At 40.1% G+C, this 20,571-nt stretch overlaps 1 protein-coding gene across 1 annotated transcript in view; it reads right to left on the minus strand.

Annotated features, from left to right (window-relative positions):
- Positions 1 to 719: 719 nt before the first annotated feature.
- KPNA3 (karyopherin subunit alpha 3) overlaps positions 720 to 20,571 on the minus strand; it is a 31,332-nt gene continuing 11,480 nt past the window's right edge. The window contains exons 3-17 of the mRNA XM_083606572.1: positions 18,439 to 18,528; positions 17,009 to 17,038; positions 16,868 to 16,920; positions 16,678 to 16,773; positions 15,701 to 15,786; positions 14,277 to 14,363; positions 13,770 to 13,939; positions 11,933 to 11,977; positions 9,271 to 9,402; positions 8,127 to 8,255; positions 6,637 to 6,741; positions 6,462 to 6,533; positions 6,217 to 6,379; positions 4,456 to 4,550; positions 720 to 3,359 (exon numbers count right to left, since the gene is read on the minus strand). Coding sequence (XP_083462698.1) covers positions 3,261 to 3,359; positions 4,456 to 4,550; positions 6,217 to 6,379; positions 6,462 to 6,533; positions 6,637 to 6,741; positions 8,127 to 8,255; positions 9,271 to 9,402; positions 11,933 to 11,977; positions 13,770 to 13,939; positions 14,277 to 14,363; positions 15,701 to 15,786; positions 16,678 to 16,773; positions 16,868 to 16,920; positions 17,009 to 17,038; positions 18,439 to 18,528 — 1,452 coding nt within the window. The 3' untranslated portion in view covers positions 720 to 3,260. The remainder of the gene's footprint in view (positions 3,360 to 4,455; positions 4,551 to 6,216; positions 6,380 to 6,461; positions 6,534 to 6,636; positions 6,742 to 8,126; positions 8,256 to 9,270; positions 9,403 to 11,932; positions 11,978 to 13,769; positions 13,940 to 14,276; positions 14,364 to 15,700; positions 15,787 to 16,677; positions 16,774 to 16,867; positions 16,921 to 17,008; positions 17,039 to 18,438; positions 18,529 to 20,571) is intronic.

Here is a 20,571-nt window from a genome sequence, read left to right on the forward strand (position 1 = left end):
GGGGGGCTTGCTGTGCAAGAAACCTCTACCCCGTATCTGACTTCAACAGCTTATCTGGACTCCATTTCAGCCACCAGAATTGTGAAATTTACCAGATTGGTTGAGAAGCAGTTTCAGTCTAGTCAGATACAGTGGCTACATATATATCCCCTTATTTCCACCCCCAGTGGCATCTGATAGTCTTTTACCCCTGTTGCAGGTGTATATGTCATGCTGTTACACTAGTGTTGGATTACTGCATATGTGGAACACTGCAAGTATATTCCCTGAGATTAGTTTCCTATCACATACAGAATAGGACAACACTCAGAACTGTACTATATCTTTTTAAAAAAAGCATTACTGCCATTGTCATTTTACAATCAAACTGAGGCTTGATTAATTTGACAATGACCACAAATTGCTATGCGACACCGTATTTTTCTTTTGAACAGAAGACTCTTTAACAGAACAAAGATATCAGACAAAAGTTATGACACCTTTTTGTACATGAATATCAATGTGCTAAATACAAAGCTTCTTAATTAGATGCATATTCAAAATAAAGAATTATTATATATTATGTTGACCATTGTAAATACTGTTTTATTTTTGGTAATGCTTTAAGAAGTCAGTTGAGGTTACTAGAGGACATATTGTCATTTGAAAATGGTCAGAGAAAAGTAAGCCTACAAATCCACTTAAAGCACATCACTGTTTTCAAAATAAGGTCTTACAGGTTTGTAGTATTTGATAGCAGCTTTTTATTGGTTATAAAACCTAAGCCCATATACAAAATTAGGAACACATTTAGATGCCTCTTTTGAAGTAACAATTTAATCTATTAACTGAGAGTTTAAAAAATAACACAATGCAATTTTAAACCACTTCTGAAAACTTAAAAGTGCAGCAATATACTTTTGGCTTGCATACAAAGATCCTAATACATGGCGTGACTGGAAGAAACTCTGCAAGTGGGGTAAGAGAGAAGGGATACCATTTCCTCCATCTGCAGCCTTCTGTGCCTCCTGTTCTGGAGGCCTCTTGACACTCTGATATCACTTATATCAGTAGATGGGAGGAAACTCTCAGCACAACTGCAAAAATCTCCCCCTCTTGCACAGCAGGATCTTTGGATTCAAGCGTTTGTTTCCTTTAACTATAAAATGGTTGGATCCCAAACAAGGGCTGATAAGGTGACAGAATAATGAGAAAAATCTAAGTTACTGCTTTAAACAAGTTTTCCTATGTTCATCTCAGTCTTCACAGTAGTGAAAAATCATTTATCTCATTGTGTGTGTAGCATCTAAGACAGCGGACACAGGCATACTATAAAATGAGGGGCATTTTTTCACATCATCAACTGCATACCTGCTTTGAAATTCCAAAACCTATGACCAAATCTAATTCTGATTTTGAAATGTCTAGTTTTTAGCAAGCACAACACAATTCCAGTAAAATGTGTTAATATAGGACACAGTTACCAAATGAACTTAATGTCTGGGTAAAGAAAAAAGGCACAATGAACTTCAACTCAATTTTATGTGCACAAGAGTTGAAAAGTCTGAGCCACCTTAAAGAGAAATTGATTTTAAAATTTATAAAACCTATAAATAGAGGCCAAACCACTGTATTAAAACACAGTATCTAGCAAGTAAAAATCTTGCAGTTTAAAACACATACTTGTATCATTTTAAGATACAATACAACTCACTCTTTAAAGTGGCTCCACCTTGGCAGATAGATTTAATGAATGAACACCTGCAATGTTTTGCTCATCAGTGGAAAAACAGCTGATCAACAAAGCTTGTGATGGCATCTGTCCTTATCTTCGTCACAGTAAATACAACCCACATCCAATAACTACATTAGTTTTACGTTTTCAGTATCCCTTCACATCAAGGCATTGGGGAAAGTACATCCAGTGAACAACAGCAACAATACCAGTTTGTGTGACAGGTTACAAAGTTTAAATTTCATCTTTACCCACAGCAATCCCAGATCCTCTGAAAAGCCAGGCTGGACATTACCCCAATATTAATGATCTCCCATGTTACCAGCTTATGCAAATTTATTCATGGTGAGCTGCATGTTACGCTTCTTCTGAATAGTAGCAGCTTCCACAAAGCCTCACACAACTAATACATATCTTAACTATATGAATAGGTTTAGAGACTAATTTTTCTATTATTTTTCCAATACTCCAAGAATGAAGCTTTTATGATGCTCCTAAAATAGTTGCTAGTTTGTTGCCAACCACATCATCATAAGCACTGGTAAGTAAAAAAATAGTTTAAGACTAAATTACAGTAAACATGAAAGCTCCACAGTTTAAACCAATATAAATCAACATTATTCAGTTATAAATTTAAAACAAAAATAATGCATTGACTACTAAAAGATGAAAGCAAGATTCTTGCTAACCAATGCTCATTTGGGGTAGCTTTGTTTCTTTTATATGGAATTCTTGCTTTCAACTTAAAACGAAGTTCAAGTCCGTAACAGATTGTAGCTCAGGTAAAATACCATGCACAGCATTTTCATTATTTCCAAAACAGCAGGAACACACAGGCTGAAGAGTGGTCAAGTACAGCTTGCTGTTCTCAAAAATTAGGTATACTGGTCATGTTTTACTAGTCCAAATGCAAACTTCATTCTTCAAACCCAAGCTTCTAAGGCAGTAATGAACACAATTACTGATATATGTAGTCTGTTTTTACACTAATCAATTACCAAGTTCTTTTAAAATTTCAGTTTCACCAATGAAAATAATTTGACTTGCGTTTTCTTTGTTTATTCTTCCACATTAAATATATGAAAATATGTTTGTAGAGGACAACAGTAGAGGCTTAAAAAATAAGCAGGGCCTCTTGGAAGTCTTCCAAAATGTAAGCATCATACTAAAGAGTCTTGATCCACAGTTAGAAAGAAAGCTACTCTTCTGTGGAAAGCCAATGAGCCGCCACCACAAAGGGATATTCTTAAAACTGCAGACTGCAGTTGTCAGCTTGTGGCACCAGGGGCAAAAAAAAAGGCAAAAACAAGAGAGGAAAGGTAGCACGGGTTGTTAAAAAACAACAACTCTGAACAGTTTATGAGATCATGCATATGCATTTATGGTCCGTGTGAGAGTTACTTTTGGCAACGGCGAAGTGACGGAGATACAACTTGCTTTAGAAGCATCAGACAAAGAGGCATATGCTTGGAGTCCTTTTTTCAACGGCAACCATCAGGTGGTACATTTTACAGGTGTGGAATAGAAAAGCTGCATTGTATGGAACTTAAAAATTAAATTCTTTTGTTTGAAGATTGGCCGTTGGATCAAAATTGTAAGTACCTCCTTGTGTTGCCTCAGGAATGAGGCTGGGATCTTCATCAATCTACAAAAACAAAGAAAGTGCATACCATGGGATTTCATTGTTCACCTTATAAATAGCCCCCACTCACAGAAAACATATTCCGCCCAACAGTACAAGAGCAGGTATCAAAAATGCACACCATGCATACAGAAGGCTTGGACATGTTACAAAAGTTGAGACATTTTCAAATCTGCTGCTCTTATGAGCAATCTCCTGGGGCATTGAGCTGGTGGCAATCCCTCGGAACTCTATTTGAATGCCAATAATTACACTGGGGTGGCTTGCTCCTGACAATGAGTTGGTGATGGACCTAACACACTACTAGACCCTGCAAGCTCACCTCAAATAGTAACTTAACTGTTATTAATAATGCATGAAGATAGTTACTAATTCCTCAAATAAATACATCAAGTGATGTCCTGAAACCAACTTGAGGCTTTGAGAAAGCTAGAGTATCATTTTGTCTTTGTTTAGCAAAGTCAATTATTTGTAAGTTATTGGGGTGGGGAGTTGTTGTTTCAAGAGGCTGTACTGAGGGCAGGGAGAGGCAAGTAAGCTATTTACACACATACATACATTGGGGTGCTACATGACAAGGAATATTACTTATTTCCAGCACTTTTATTTCATGCTTACTGTACTGTGTACATGACTATTACTAAATTGGTCCTCCAAACTGAAGTGAATTACAGATTGCAGCATTGAGCATGCAGAAGAGAGGGTGTTAAGGGTAGTCTTCCAGCATTACCCAGCATGCATATGTGAGTATTTGTTCCACAACATTTTAAAGTTTTCAAAATCTCCATCCTCAGGTGCTGCTGTAAACTATGTGCAGAGCACCTATCTCAGTTGCAAGTAATGCATATCTTAGGAACCTCAGCAGAAGCTGCTGCATCCTGTTTTAACAAGCCAGCACGTTTCTGTTTTGCTGGTAATATGAAGTACTGCACAGATGTAACACTGGCTGGAATAGAACACTGAATGGAAACTGTGCCTCCGGTGTACAGGGAAAAAGTGGTTTTTCAGAGCATTTTACATTGGCCCACACCAATATTTCTGCAGAGTACTCAAAGCAGCCACTTACTGCTGTTACATTTTAGAAGTCAGAGGTACTTACTTCATCACCAGAGAAATACTGATCTATTATTTCAAATGCTAGCTTATAAATGTCTTCATTCTCATGTTGTTGCAGTGCTTCAATTTTCTCCAAGCCTGGTCAAAGAGAAGCAAGAAAAATGACAAGTTTAATAAATTAAGAAATTGCAAGCTGTAACCCAATTAAGTCTGTCTGCCAGTGGAATGAAGACAGCTGGTGGCATGGAATCACAGAAATGTAGAGTTGGAAGAGATCATGAGGGTCATCTAGTTCAGGGGTCAGCAAAGTTTTTGTGGCTTGGGCCGGTTCACAGTCCCGCAGATGCCATGGTGGGCCGGAGTGTGTGTGTGCGCACAAACGCTATTTCTGACGCTCCTTCTGGTGCGGAGGAGGCATGCGCAGCTTCCCATTGGCTGCAGGAAGTTCCTGCAGCCAATGGGAAGCTGGCCAGCGTCACAGAAGGCAGTCCCCACTCTGCTCTGAGTGGGCAGCGGGGGTCCATGAGCCTTAGGTTGCCGACCCCTGATCTAGTTCATCCCCCTGCAATGCAGGAATTTCAGCTCAAGCTTGCATGACAGATGGCCATCCAACCTCTGTTTAAAAACCTCCAAGGAAGGAGAGTCCACAACCTCCCAAGGGAGACTGTTCCACTGTCTAACAGCTCTTACTGTTAGAAAGTCCGTCCTGATGTTGAGTCAGAATCTCCTTTCTTATAACTTGAAGCCATTGGTTCAGGTCCTACATTCTGGAGCAGCAGAAAACAAGCTTGCTCCATCTTCCATGTGACAGACCTTTAGATATTGGAAGATGGCTTTCATGTCACCTCTTAGCCTTCTCTTCTCTGGGCTAAATATGCCCAACTCCCCCAACTGAGTCCGATCCTCATAAGGCTTGGTTTCCAGACCCTTGGCCATCATGGTCTAACTCCTCTGTGCACATTCCAGCTTGTCCACATTGTTCTTAAACAGTGGTGCCCTGAACTGGACACAGGACTCCAGGTGGAATTGTAGGGTGGTACTATGACTTCCCTTGAGCTGGACAGCTAGGCATTCATGCCAGGCCAATATGCACATTCCCTTGCGCTTCAGAGAGAGCTTTCAATTTCTATGTGTGAGAAGTGTACCCTTTTCATTATGTCTAAGTGCAATTGTGCAGGAATATCTGCAAGTACGAGATCTTTGCCTGGGTGATACTGGATGTGCACATCCTAATTTTGTCCCTGCATTAACATGTGCCAAAGCCTTTTTGGGGTGCTCAACAATGGCTTCTGTACAGTGGTTTCGAGTGGCTTATGGTCCAATTGGACGTGCACTGTCTGGCCAAACGTAAGTTGACGGAAGCATTCCATTCTGAAGACTACAGCCAACAGTTCTTTTTCAATCTGTGCATATCCCATTTCAGTTTCTGATATTGCTCTACTGGCCAGTGCAACTGGCTGCAGTTTCTGTAGCAGGGCAGCTCCTAGCCCTGTCTCAGGTGCATTACACTGAAACCCAGCCAGATGGGTGAGGTATTATTATTATTATTATTATTATTATTATTATTATTATACTAACTGCTAACCTGAATGGTAATACTTTAGTTCAGGACTCCTGGCTATTGTGTCTGTAATCTTCTCAAATGTACTTCCTATAGAGCTAGTATCCAGAAATAACAATGCCCCACTGGTTCTCTCTATTCCACCAGGTTTCTGTTGCACCAACTTTATCAATGCTGACCAAATGCACCCCAAACACACTCTGTTTGGAGGTGCATATCGCATTTTACCAAATCACATCTTACCTCCACATTCTTCTATAATTTCTGCTATTGTGCTTGCTTCATCACCAGCCATTATTAGAATGTTTTTCAGCCCATCCAGAACCACCTGAACCACTTGAGAATCTTTGACTGACAACAAATTACAGAATGGTGGGATCACATTCTGTTGCACAAGGTATTCAACCTAAACAGAAGAGATACTTATGATTAATTTCTTCCTTATAAATGGTTCCAAGTTTACTAATTTGACTACTTAAGACACATACCTGATCTTTTCTACCACTTATTGTTAAGTTGCTGATTGCCCAAGCAGCTTCCTTTTGTGTGCCAAAGTCTCCCTAAAGGATATAAAAGGTGATTTAAATTAGCAAAGTAATATATGTAGACATACAATCTTGCAACAAAAATATGAGAAACAGCCAGATTCAGCATTTGACTGACCTTAGCCAGCTGGTGAATGATCATAGGGATAAGTCCAGCATCTATTACAGCCTGAACTTGTTGCTGATTTCCTGCAGTGATATTGGAAAGGAACCAAACTGCTTCCTGAAATAAAACAAAACAGAACCCTGCATGTGAAGTTGTCTTAGACAGAGACATTTACCAGTGCCTGCTAACTTGACATTTTTAACTGGAGATAGAAGGGATTGAACATAGAATCTTCAACATAAAAAAACCATGCTTTATCAACATGCTTTTAAACTTTTAATTTCAGCCTGTTTCCAGATAGAAACATTGCATGGTGACAAAATGAGATTTCAAGCAACTGATACTTTTCTTCTGGAAATTTGTTAATAAAAGCTGGGTGGATGGTGTATTTATGGATGTTCATGAGTTGTGGGAATAGAATAGGATGGGATAAGTTGTGCATATTGTATAATCTGTTGTAAATTTAAGACAGAATTTGGGTGGGGTGGGGGGGTGTAGTTAGGGAGGTAACTGTGGTAGACTGTGAGTCAGGATGTGCTTTGGCAAGAGGGAAGGTGTTGCCTTTCAAAAGGTGGAGTGACTGTAGAAGTGGTCCTCCAAAGGTGGAGGAAGCTTTCAGATGGGTCCTGTTTCAAAGCATTGAAGAAGCACTGACCAACCAGTCTGAGTGTTCACTTCTACACTTCATGAGAGGAGCGTGGAAGAAGTACGTGAAGACATGTTCCCAAAGCAGGGAATGAGTGAACCTGTAACAGCTTCTTGGAAAGCAAGCTTCAGGGTGTGAAATGGATTGAAATATTTGAGTGTATATTAACCGCACATAAAAACCCAAATGACTTGGTATCAGACATTTGTTTTCCCAGACTGCCTCAAGTAACAAATAAAAGTTAATGAGTCTGCATTGAGAGAAATGAAAGTAATGAGAAGTAAAAAAGAGAGAAAAGGAACAGAGGACTCTGTGAAATCAACTAAAACAGAGCCATATCCTCTGGCCTCTGAAGCAGCTGCATCCATTTTTAACATAGAAAGAAAAGTTATCAGAGTACCATGAGCTTTCCTTAAAGGGATATCTGGAATTCTTTACCACTGAGAAGCTTAATCCCAGTTCTTAAGAAGGATTTCAAGGTTTACACTGCTCCAGTGCTGGTGTACAAAATGGGATCTGCACAGTCAATTCCTTCCAGAAGTTAGTTGCTATGGCAGAAACAAACAATGATACTTCATGGGAGCACTCAACTACGTACTAATTAAAAGTGCATTAATGGAATATAAAGCAGAATGAGGGAAACATTTTCTTTGGCATTTTTTAGATCCCTTATTTCTTTATTGATGGCATTTCTATACCGTCCTTCACAATGTATTTTCAAGGAGCACTGGGGCAGAGTAAACATTTCAATTCTTCTTCGGAAAAGGGGTAATTTTTCCTGTTCAGTGCAAAAGCTGAGACTGCTTGTACTGTTAAGCTAAAGAACAGATCAAAGAAAAATTCAGTGAGTACTCACCTTGTTTATTTTCTCTTTTGGATGTGTCAGAAGATTTGGGAAATGGGAGAGGACATCACAGTTGAGAACAACTTGTGTCTGTTCATCAGTACCAGTTACTATGTTGCCAACTGCTCTTAGTGCTGCCGTCTACATTTGAAGAAAAAATATTAGTAAAATCTTTGATGGCCTTATGAGGTCCAGGCTTCATTCCCTAGGTTAGTTCATATGGGTTAAAATTTGAATTCACCCAAAGTGTAAGATTTTTAAAAGTGTATTTGTTTTAAATTAAAAACAAATAGGGGATGCATTCTGATTGCCACTAATGATAGTGTGGCACAGCCAAGAGGACTTCCAACAGGCAGGCAGAACCGTCCCCCGTCAATCACCTGACATCAAATGACCCCTTTTTGCCTAAACTGGTCTTGCAGAGTGTTTTGCAAGCGGCTCAGCATGAGGTCTTGCAAAGCTCTATGCACAGTCCATTGAAACATAGAGCTCTGCAACTTGCAAACCCACTTTCAGCAGAGTCAGGGCTTCACCTGCCCCACACTGGGCATCATCTATGGTACCAGGTGCCAGGTGTATGGCAGGTGGTTGTGGCTTGGGTCAAATGGGGAAGCGTGGCAGGCCTAACTAGGGCTGCAGGATGGAGGACAACCTCACCCAGGACAGGCATATTACCCAACTCCAGTACCCAGGAACCACCGAACTCATGGGACTCTGTCCTGCCAGGATTCAGTTTCAGTTTACTGTCCCTCATCCTTTTCTATGTAAATCCTTCATTTCACACCTCAAAACAGCTATGCCATGAGGATACCTTGTCTGGATTGATCATCTCCTTCCTCTGTCTGAGACATACACTATAAACATTCAGCTTTGAAGCAACAGAATAAGTTCATTACAATAGCTAAGCTTTAATAAAGCCTAGTGGAGTGAAACATGGGTTACATTTAAAAAGAAATATAAATTGTCCTCTTTTTAATGAAACTTTAAGAGACCATATGAATAATTAAAAAGCATTGTCTAAGTGTCTTTAAATAAATGGATTTAACATTTGAATTATTGACTTTAGTTTTTATGTACAACAACAAAGCTGATCAGGTTTGGACAAAGCAGAGGAGATAATTTCAGTTATAATAAAATTCATCCAAAAAATGATTACCTGAACTTTTACCTCCTGGTGGCTCAGAAGGGGAACTAGGAAAGGTACCACACCAGAATCTATCACCATCTGAATTTGCTCGTTACCACCATCTGTCAGGTAGGACAAAGCCCAAACAGTGTCCACAAGGATCTGCAGAGAAGGGAAGTTTCCTTTGTCAATGTAAGATTGCAACAGACACCCAAATGGGATTGATCCCCCTACACAACATGTCTGAAATGAATGACATGCTGTGAAAGAGAATTCTGTATGTTCAAATTGTTTTCTTGTGTTTTCTCCACACTGTTTATAATTTATTCTGAAAACAAGGTACCGTGGTACCTCAGTTTTTTAACATCTCTGTTGACAAATGTTTCGGTTTTCAAACGCCGTAAACCCGGAAGTAAATGCATCTGTTTTTGAATGCACCTCAGAAGTCAAATGGCTTCTGCTGAGTGTGTAAGTTATTTTCCCTCAATTTTCTCTATTAAATTTGCAGGCCGCCCTTTGCGTCTCGGTTTTCAAACATGTTGGAACTCGAACAGTCTTCCAGAACAGATTATGTTTGAATACCGAGGTACCACTGTAGATGGTGCTGTTGGCACAAAGATTAGCAATGATATCAGCATGATCTTAGGAAATTCCAGCAAAGGAAGAAAATACGTATAGCCTGCCTCAGCATAGGCCTATTTTTCTAGAGACAGAATTGATTTTTCTTAGGTCTTCTTTTAGCACCAAAATGAAACAGTGCCAACAGCCCTAAGGGCAGGTTAGCTGCCCCCCAAAGTGACCAGAAGATGTATTTCTAACGTAAAAGCTCTGGATTAAACAGACATTCAGATAAAACCAGTGCAGAACAATGTTGAAATAGGATGCAGGAATCTAACCAGCACCATAGAAATAGCATGAGATTGTGCACTAACCACTTTTGAACTCATGGTATATCAACAAAAGCATCTCATTGGGGGGGGGCCTAGCCTCTTATTGACTGTGTGTACCCACACTCCTATCTCCTTATACAGTCATACCTCGGGTTGAAGTACCTTTGGGTTGAGCGTTTTCAGGTTATGCTCCGCAGCGACCTGGAAGTAACGGAACGTGTTACTTCCGGGTTTCGCCGCTCGTGCATGTGCAGACGCTCAAAATTACATCACTCGCATGCGCGGAAGCAGCGAATCGCGACCCACACACAGGCAGATGCGGGTTGCGTTCGCTTCAGGATGTGAACGGAGCTCTAGAACCGATCCCGTTCGCATCCAGAGGTACCACTGTTTTTGTCTAAGTGCCATCTTCTGTTTATATATTTACACACACACACACGTTATATATATTATTGTAAACAAGACTGTAAACCACCCCAAGCATTTGTCAGTAATGTGGGGCATAAATGTGGAAAATAACATCTGAACAATTTAATAAAAAGTATTAAGAATTAAATTTGGTATGTTAGAACACACTGGTAACAGCAGTTTTGGATGCCATATCATGATTGAAGAGAAATAAGAGTCTCAGGAAGGAGGTTTGACCCCTCTAATTACAAGGAACGTTGAATATATACAGGTACATTCCCACTCACATCAGTTTTAAGAAGCCTGAAATTTAAACTATATGGCAATCTTGGGGCTTTCTCCAATTGTGAACAATGTCTCTCTAAGTTCAGACTGTTTTTATGAACTACAGAGCAATCAAAAGAGATGAAACCAGGTTGAACACACAATATATATTTTTTATTTATTTTAAGATTCTCAGGCAAGTCATCTGTCTTACAAGAGCTAAGTTTCCAGATAAGCTGGGAACAACACCAACCTTGTGGTTTGTAATGTCAGTTTGTGATATACGTAAGACAAAAATCTTTTTAGTACTGATTTTTTTTAAAAAAAAAAAGAACTAGCAAAATATGCATTGTGATTAAACAAAGCGTAAACTGTACTTGTTCTGTAAACAACAAACATTTAACAGCACAATTCTTTATCTGTCTATTTGAATGACAGGCCCAGGGTGCTAGAGAGCAATTTCTCTCCTCTAAGTGTTTATAAAATGGCAGCCAAATTAAATAGTAAAAAAAGTTTAAGGTTAACTCACAGCTTACATGCACATAACTTGCACCATTTCAACTTTATGTGGTTCATAGCCACCTAGTTGAAATCACACAATTTAAACACATGGAAGACTTTTAAAGCTCTTTTTGTGCAGAGTTTACCCAGTGCAAAAAGCTTTCAACCACTCTGCCTTGCTTATCAGACTCTGGAAGGCTCTCACGAGGCTTCAGAGAGCTCCGTACATATGCAAGTGACTAAATGGAAGTGACCAAAAAGATTCCCCACCCCTGAGTAACCTTGCATGTAATGCTTCTGGTTGGTTTACTCATGTGTAAAATGCCGTTTTGAAAAACTGTAGCCAGATAATGAAACTTTGTAAAATTATATTTCAAGTGATATAGAGCATGTTAACTATATATGGAAATGAAGGCTGGGGCTGTAAGTTGACATTTTCATGAAATTACCCTCCCATTATCCCTGGTCATGGTAGTCTAAGACATCTAGAGCACACCAAGTTGGGGAAAGACTCTCTAGGCAAAGAAGCTACTGTATGGCACAATGCAAACAAAATTTAAGTAAGAAAACTCTCAAATACTAAAAGGAAACCTTAGATTGGAGAAGAAGGTATTTCAGCATTTACTTACATTTATGTCTGTATGGTATATGAGAACACACAAGGCTGGCAAGATCTGGTAAAGATAAGTTTATTATAATGGGTCATTAATACTAAGGAAAGCCAAAACACACTGTGGATAAAACCTCAAGCAAATCTGTGGTTACAATCCTATGCACATTTTTCTGGGAGTAAGCCCCACTGAGCACTGCGGGACTTACATCTGAATAAACATGCACAGGATTACACTGTCAATTACTTACTGCAGTAACAAGTGTTTCTTAATCAGCTGATGCCCTACATTTTACACAGTTTTAATACTGGGCTTCAATCATGTAAAAATAAGTCTACAGCAATTTCATTTTACAAGGAAGTTATGAGAAAGAAAGAGTGCAAACTCACATACATAATATTGAAAATTTACATTTATCAACCAGTTTGCCAATGGCTAACACATTTCTGGCCCACAGTCAGTGCTTCTCCTTTACGCATAAACTTTTATGGTTTTTATATATGTTGTTTTTCAGTTAACTACATATTGTGAACTTTTCTGAGAGCAGTAGTGAAATTTAGGGCTGGAGATAAAAATATGGTTGCCCCAGTGGAAGCCAGCACAAGCCCCCTTGGGATAATGTGGCTTTCCCCCGTTTCTTCCCCCTTCACCCCCCTAATTGGATCTGGGGAGGCGGGAGAACCCTCAGAACAGCATGCAGGAAGGAGGTGGTTTGCTCTTAGCAAGCAGAAATGCTTGCGCTATGAGACACTTGCTTTACTGCGGCATGCAATGTGAATTCCACTCTTAGTCGAGTCACAGAATTGTTGAGTTGGAAGGTACACCAAGGGTCATCTAGTCCAACCCCTTGCGATGCAGGACTAAAGCTACAATCCTAAACCCACTTACCTGGGAGTATGCCTCACTGAATTAAATAGGACTTGCTTCTGAGTAGACATGGTTAAGACTGCACCATAAATCTGTTTTGTTCCCTATTTGAGCCCAGAGGTACAAAGCTAACATTCTGGCATCTCACATTATTCCTGAATGTAGATGTTACCACTAAGCCACAGAATCCACTACATGGGAAAGCAGAGGTAGTGTTAAATCACTCCCTCTATCATATTATAGATGCCACCAGTCTTTCAACAGTTTGTTTGGGTGTTTTTTTAATTAAAAAGCAGCTGCACAGGGCTGTGAATTTATTTGGAACAGTTGTGACAATATTTGATCCTTTCCTGTAGGCAGGCAGGCTGATCTATCTAACTAAAATAAGAACTGCCACCTTATTTTCCCACTCGCACATGAAGAGACATAGATTCCCTGTATCTTTTTCCTGTGAGGAGGAGAGCAGCTTGGGGAATAGTGAATTTTATCACAAGAATAACCCACAGGGAAGGCACTACACCTGCATCCCAGCATTTCTGGGAGGAATGAAGGCGACTTCTCTCACACTCACCGCTCCATGAAACGGATTCATTTTAAAAATTATTGACTTTGCCCATAATCCTATATATTCTTACATAAGATACACATCCCACTGACTAAAGGATTCTCATGTAAGTTATGGCTGCTTGTGCTTTACGCTGTAACCATCTTTTATTTAAATAAGTGGTTCCCTGCAAGGTCTCTTGTCTCTTTGAAGACTACATGCCTCGTTAGTCTGTACTGTTTAGCTGCTGAAATTAGATTCTGACTTCAAATCAAGAAGGAAGGTAAATGCCTCAGATACTGCCATAATTAATAACTCGTAAGTGGAATGAGATACAAATAAATATGCATTAAGAAAGTGCACACAGTACATATGCCATCATGGGAAAACTGACTTGCAGTGAAGCTGAGGTGGAACAATACTTAGTTGTAATTTTTTATTTACCTCCTGCACTGTCTCCATAGGTGGTGGGGGATCCTTATTCCTGCAGAGATTTACAATGACCCATGTGACGTTCCGGAGGAAAGTGATGGGAATGGAGGGGTTGATGAAGGATAGAAGCGGTTTGACAACTCCCAGTGATATGACATAATCTCTACACTGAGGACCATCACCTACAAAAGTGAAAATTTCACAAAAAATTACATTCATGATGGAGAAACCTTGAAATGTATGCAGTGACTTATGTTGGGGTCTTGATGCGCTATGTTTCCCCCACTGGTAACATACGAACACTACAAAAGTTACGGTTCAATGGAAATTTGAAGAACACAATTTGTTGTAGAATAACTTCATCTAAGTTTTCCAAACTGAGGATGTTTTCTTATTTAAATCAACTGGACTATTCAGAGAACTTAAGAGGAAACATAGTTTTATGGGGTAATGTCAATGTATGATTTTAAAGCCTTCAATGCCTGTGATTTCTTTTCTAGAAATATAGTTAACACTTACCAATAATATTTCCAAGGGCCCAAACAGCTTGTTCACAAACATTTTGATGTGGTGAATGCAGCAGTCTTAAGAAGAGAGGTACTGCATCTATAACAGCAGAAAACTGGATTCATTGAAATGATAAAATGCAGCTCTTTTAATAGATAAATTTCACATAACTGAGTTATACTGTTAATATTTCGGGAAATTATTCTATGTTTGTTCAAAATTAAATTGGAAGTGCACCTTTGCATAATTAAATTTTTCAGACAGAAAGAAGATATTGATATTGACATTCACATTCTAAATAAAAATTTGAAGTAACGTGGAGGCTTTATTTAGCATCAAGAAAGTTAAAATTGTCTTCTCACATTACAAAGATCTGTGTATATTTTGTCAAAGGGCCTATCCACCCCCTTCAAATTATTATGTCCCCCTTCAAAAGCCAACTGTGGAAGAACAATTTTAAGTATTGGAAACATGTGGGCTTCAACTAGTAGAAACTTCTTTCAGACTCAGTGCCTCCCTTCTCCATCTCCCACATTGCAAGGGATGTCTGAGGTACAGCATGGTCTGTAAGAGCTGGTTTCACCTACTCGCTTGCTTGACCTTACAGCAGGCCTCAATAAAGAGATTTAACTAGCCATCCCTAAGACTATTGCCATGGGCAAAACGAGGTCTGCTACTCTCAGCAATGCTTCATGTATTCCAGAATGGAAAAGCTAGAGTGGAGAGCAATCACAGGATACAAAAAATGAAAATAAAACAACTTAAAGCAGCACAACAGAAGCACAAAGAAGCAAGATAAAAAACAACCAGGACTGTATAAGTCTTGGAAAATCAAAAGGTCTTCTTCTGGAAATGAACAATAAAGTTGGCATCAGGTGGCATTAGGTTGATACCACCTAATCTCAAAAGGCAGGAGAAATGTCTACTAGATGATCTCAATGCACAGCCAGGTGGCTTTCTTTAAGGTCTCCAGGGTAATATTTGAATTTTTGTTCAGAAACAAACTGACAGCCAGTGCAGTTGTTTAAGAATTGTTGTGATACATACCCATTTGTAGAGCCTAACAGCTCTATTCTGGACTAACAAAAGTTTTACAAGGAAGAACTCTTCAAAGACAATCCCATGTGCAACACATGCCAGTAGTCCAATTTAGAACATGGGTGACTGTGGCAGAATGACCTCTGCCTGGAGGGGATGTATCTGCCTCAGCAGTAAAGGGTCCTTTGTGCTACAGATGCCACCCGGGGCTCTTTTGAGAAAGCTGTATCTGTCAGCAACCCCAGACTGCAAAACGACCCTATGTGGAGGTTAGGCTTGCTAAGCCTTGGGGTCCCTTCCAACTCTACAATTCTATGATTCCATGAAGATGAAGTTATATGTGTATCTTCAATTGCAAAATGCACCCACTCCCAAAGTTAAACACTTAGAGCACTTACTAGACTGTACAACAGCTTGAGTCTGTGCAGAAGTGCCTGAAGCTATGTTAGTCAGGGCCCATGCAGCCTCAAACTGTAAGGAAGGACTGTTAAAAAACAAAAAACAAAAACACCAGAATAGCAGTAATATTTGCAACTCACAAAAAATACCAGCAGAAAAGTACATGCCAAATTTCTATTGAAATAGTAATTCAATATACTGTAATCAGATGCCATTATGTATTTCTACCTCTTATGCCTGCTACAACTTCCTTGAAATAAAGGTAGAAAATGCAATCCAACATTGAACTATTGTTTCTGAGTCCTTCTATCAAGATTTTTTGCATAACATCAACACACACAGAACTTGTGACACTAATTTTCTTTGATAGTTACCTCACCAGAATACCCTAGTACAGAATAAACTGGCACAATACATTCACATCAGACTTCCAAAGCTAAGTATTCAGTCACAATAATACAAAAGAACAACCCCTGAATAAGGATAGAAGAGTGGTGCTCTACAAAAACAAGAAGGAAAAGTGTGAAGGAAAAAGCCAAAGCTCAAGAGACTTTAAAGGTGGGGGGGCTTGATTTTTCTGCCCCAAAGACTGGGCTAATATGAGGAACCCTTCCCCAGGTTAGAATCTGAAAACAGTCCTCATGTGCCTCCTGGACAGTGGGGAAGGGGAAGAATGCACACAGAGGAGGGTTCTTAAGTACTGGGCAGGTCAAAATATATGGATTGTGGGCTGTGTCTGGCCTGGAGGATCACAACTTGTACATAGTCTTCTAGAATGACTATGTCAGACCTGCAAGACACTTTGTAGAACTTGCTCCTAACCAGACTGTTGACATAAGCTTCAGTAGAGTTTGAAGCATATTAAAAGTAAATACCCAGTTACAATGTTCAAAACTGCAAGCTAGCTGCAACCCTCAGCTGATAACCATTCAAATTATGTCTGAGGAAGTACTGAGAAAAAGGAATCATTACTTACTTATCATCCCTTTCTAGACATTTAACCAATATTGGTAAAATTCCAGATTTTATTAGGTCATCAATAGGAGGATTTCTGTCACTTGATAATAGCTTTCTGTAAAATTAAAGTGAAGATGGTGAATAAAAAAAAAGATGGGAAAGACAGCATTCACTGTACTTTAGTCCTCAAAAAACAAATAGATGCCTACCTTGCAGCTTGGACAGCACTTAGTTGGATAATAGGGTTGTCACTTGTAGCATTCTGCAACACCACATAGATTTCAGTAAGTTCAGGAGTCAAGCATTAACAAATCCAACTGAAGGAAATAATATATTGTTTAGCAACTTACCTGTAATATAGCTTCTAGTGTTACATTTTGCTTTAAACAAAAGACAAATTTTCGTTTTAGTTACAATTCTTATTATAGATCAACTGTTCTCTGCAAAATATATCAGTGTCATCCTCTAAGACCAAGCACTCCAGTTCACTATCTTGGCTCAGCGGCTTCCAGCAATAGTGTCTAAACACTCGGATACAGTCTGTCTCTCTTCAAGTGTCTTCGGCACTTGCATTTTAAGTTGCAGTGTTTTGGTCTCTCGCAATTACTACCCTGGGCCCCTGTACTCCCATTTAAATTTTCATCAGTTATGTCATCGGAGGGAGGATAGTTTCAAACCAGAGTCGCCTCAGAGAGTCTGCTTTCCCCCCTCAATCAGTTTAAAAGCTGCTCTGTGACCGTTTTGGTTTTAATTGCCAACAGTCTGGTTCTATTCCAGTTTGGGTGGAAACCATCCCTTTTGTACAGGCCTGGCTTGCCCCAGAATGTTCCCCAGAGCCTAACAAATCCAAACTGCTCCTCCTGGCACCATTGTCTCCTCCATGCACTGAAACCACAAAGATGTGCCTGTCTCAGCTGGCCCTGTGCATGGAACTGGTAGCGTTTCAGAGAAAGAACCTTGGAGGTATCCTACCTACCAACCTAAATTTGGCTTCCAGGACCACGCGACTATATTTCCCCGTTGTTAAGTGCAACATGCACTACGACCACTGACTCCTTCCCAGCGCTATGCACCAGGCTATCTAGGTGGAGGGAAAGCAGTCTGCTATTCATGTTCCTAAGGACCATACTGCCCATTAGCACAATCCCTGCACCTACCAGAGAAGTACGCTCAGCATGAGAGAATAGATGTTCTTCCCCAAGGAATGAGTTACCCTTCGAAGGGAATGCCTTTCTCTTCCTCAAGGTAACACTCTCCTTCCCCAAGACCCTCATTCTCAACAGCATGGCAGCTGTCATCATGGGAGCGGAACAGAGCTACAGTGTCCCTGAAGACCTCGCCCACCCCTCCCTCTGCCTCTCTTGCCTTTTCCAGGCTCACCAGGAGCTCGCTGCAACTTTAGACACGCCCACAACGTTTGCCCAACAAGGAGATCATCATGCAAACCCCATGTATCCAACAGGTGCAAGGGAAGCTTTTATTGCTCCAAGAGGATTTTGGAAACTGGCTGGTTTTTCTGAAAGGGCTGGTGCTGTGCTGTTTTAATTCTAATTATTTGTATGGTTTTAATAATTTTATATATGTACGTAGTTCTAATTCTCTCAGTGTTTAATTGTTTTTAATGCCAGTATCCTCTATTTTTAGTGACTATGATTTTTATCTGTAAACTGCCTTGAATCCCGTTAGGAAAAAGGCATGTACCATAAATACCATATACCATACATATTCCACACAGACCCACATACACATCAATGCCACATCAATGTAGATACAGTCTTACTGCTTTGAAATCAGCATCAGCATCTGAATCTTCTAAACTTTCTTCTTGGGGCACATTTCTTTTTTTCAGAAGATGTTCATCTCTTTTATTCTGAAGAACAAAGACCCAAGATAGTGCATTTGAATGCCTTTAATGTTTGTTTGTCTGTTAATTTATTTAAATGCTAATGTTAATATTATAGGACTGACCAGTAACAGTAACTCACAAACATAAAATGGTAGAATATAATGAAATACAGTATGATAAAATAGTAGTATCATAAAACACACTCTCTAAAACATTTCCAGCACAATAAAATCAAATTACTTTTTTAAAAAAATCACAACACTTAAGCAGTATTATTATCTTAAAAGAGTAAAATCACAGGGTTTTTGCTTTGTTTTTAATTTCCCCAGTGCTTAAAAACAGTATTCACCTGGCACCAGAATGAGCATAAGGTAAATTCTAGGTGGGCCTCTCTGAGAAGGGCATTCTACAACTGAGGTGCCTCAACCAAGAAGAGCTTTTCCCTGGTTTGGTCCAACTGTAGCTTCAGGGCTGTATGGTGCATTGCAATAATCTAAATGTAAGGTTAGAAGAGCATGCATAATTGTGGCGAGACCATATCCACCCATCATTGAAACTGGCATATGAACCAAGGCGGATAAAAGCTGCTGCAAGGCAGAGACGCCTATTGGACCTCAGCTGACAAGCCTGGCACAATACGTACCCCCTGATTTTGAACCCAGTTCTTTAAGGGCAGTGCAACCTCTTTCAGAATAGGTTGACCGCTACTAACAGGCTATAAACAGAGATACACTTGCAACTGATAATTTGTTAATTGTAACAATGTAAATTGTTTCTCCATATATTAAATCCATTTAAATACACAAATGAATCCTGCGGCCCCTTCTAGATGAGCAGAGTTATTGAGAAGGAGGAGTTTGGATTTGATATCCCGCTTTATCACTACCCGAAGGAGTCTCAAAGCGGCTAACATTCTCCTCCTTCCCCACAACAAACACTCTGTGAAGTGAGTGAGGCTGAGAGACTTCAAGGAAGTGTGACTAGCCCAAGGTCACCCAGCAGCTGCATGTGGAGGAGTGGAGAACCCGGTTCACCAGATTACGAGTCTACCCACATTGTCAGATGCGTACGCTCAGGCTGCCCATACACACTTACCTGGGAGAAGGCAGCACTAAACTCAATGGGACTTACTTCTGAGCAAAATGTATAGGACTGTACTGTCAAATACAAACATATACATGGATATAAAGAAAAAATGTAAACAATTTGTATGAGACCAAAATAGGTAGTGCAGTCAATAGTATTTTTACACTAAACTGAAATAAATAGCTATACAGAGCAATAAAGATTGGTGAGAGAGATTTTCAGTACTACTATGTTAATTTATGAAGTATAGGGGGAAAGAAAACTTTGGTCTCAAATGAGTCCTAAATCAATATAATCCAACTAACTGGTCAACTTGTTGGCATCCGTTTGTCTTGAGAGACAATGGAGTGCACCTTTGGGGGTGAAGTCAAACTGCTGTGTTAGCAACACTGAAGTGACCTCCTCGGGGTGCAAGACTAGGAGATGTGTATGGAGGTTGTTATGTGTGCCGGCGTGGTTGCTCAAGAGCAAACAGGCAAGACTCCCCGTTGGTCTCTTCAAGGCTTTATTATCTGTCCAAAACGTTCACAATGCAGATCGACTCAATTCCTTGTCTGCTCAGTTGCTAGCAGAATCTGGGAGTGGGCGGTCCTTAAACTTTCCCAGCAGAGTAGTCTTTTGACCCCCATGCTACGCCTCCCCTCTCTGCGTGTAAACCTACTGCGCAAAGAGGGCGTGGGCAGAGGGGGACCTGCCTCCCCCTCCGCTTTGTTCATGCTTGGTGCTGTGGCTCTCCCTTGCATCCTCCAAGCCCTGCACCCCTTCCCCCCTGGAGGCGTGGCTTCCCTCCTCCGCGAAGGAAGTACCACTGATGTGGTTCAAAGGACAGCAGGGCTATACGACTGGAACCAGCTTGGCTGCAAGAGTTGCTGGAAGGAGGCAAACAAGGCGCCATCCAACCATCTTAGGGACTCTGCTCCAGATTTGTGTAGGGTTTAGTACTCCTTAGCCTTTTCTTCTCCTGAAGATCTCCCGCAAGGC

This window comes from Podarcis filfolensis (genome assembly GCF_964270895.1).
Source record: "Podarcis filfolensis genome assembly, chromosome: 3".
NCBI classification, from domain to species: domain Eukaryota; kingdom Metazoa; phylum Chordata; class Lepidosauria; order Squamata; family Lacertidae; genus Podarcis; species Podarcis filfolensis.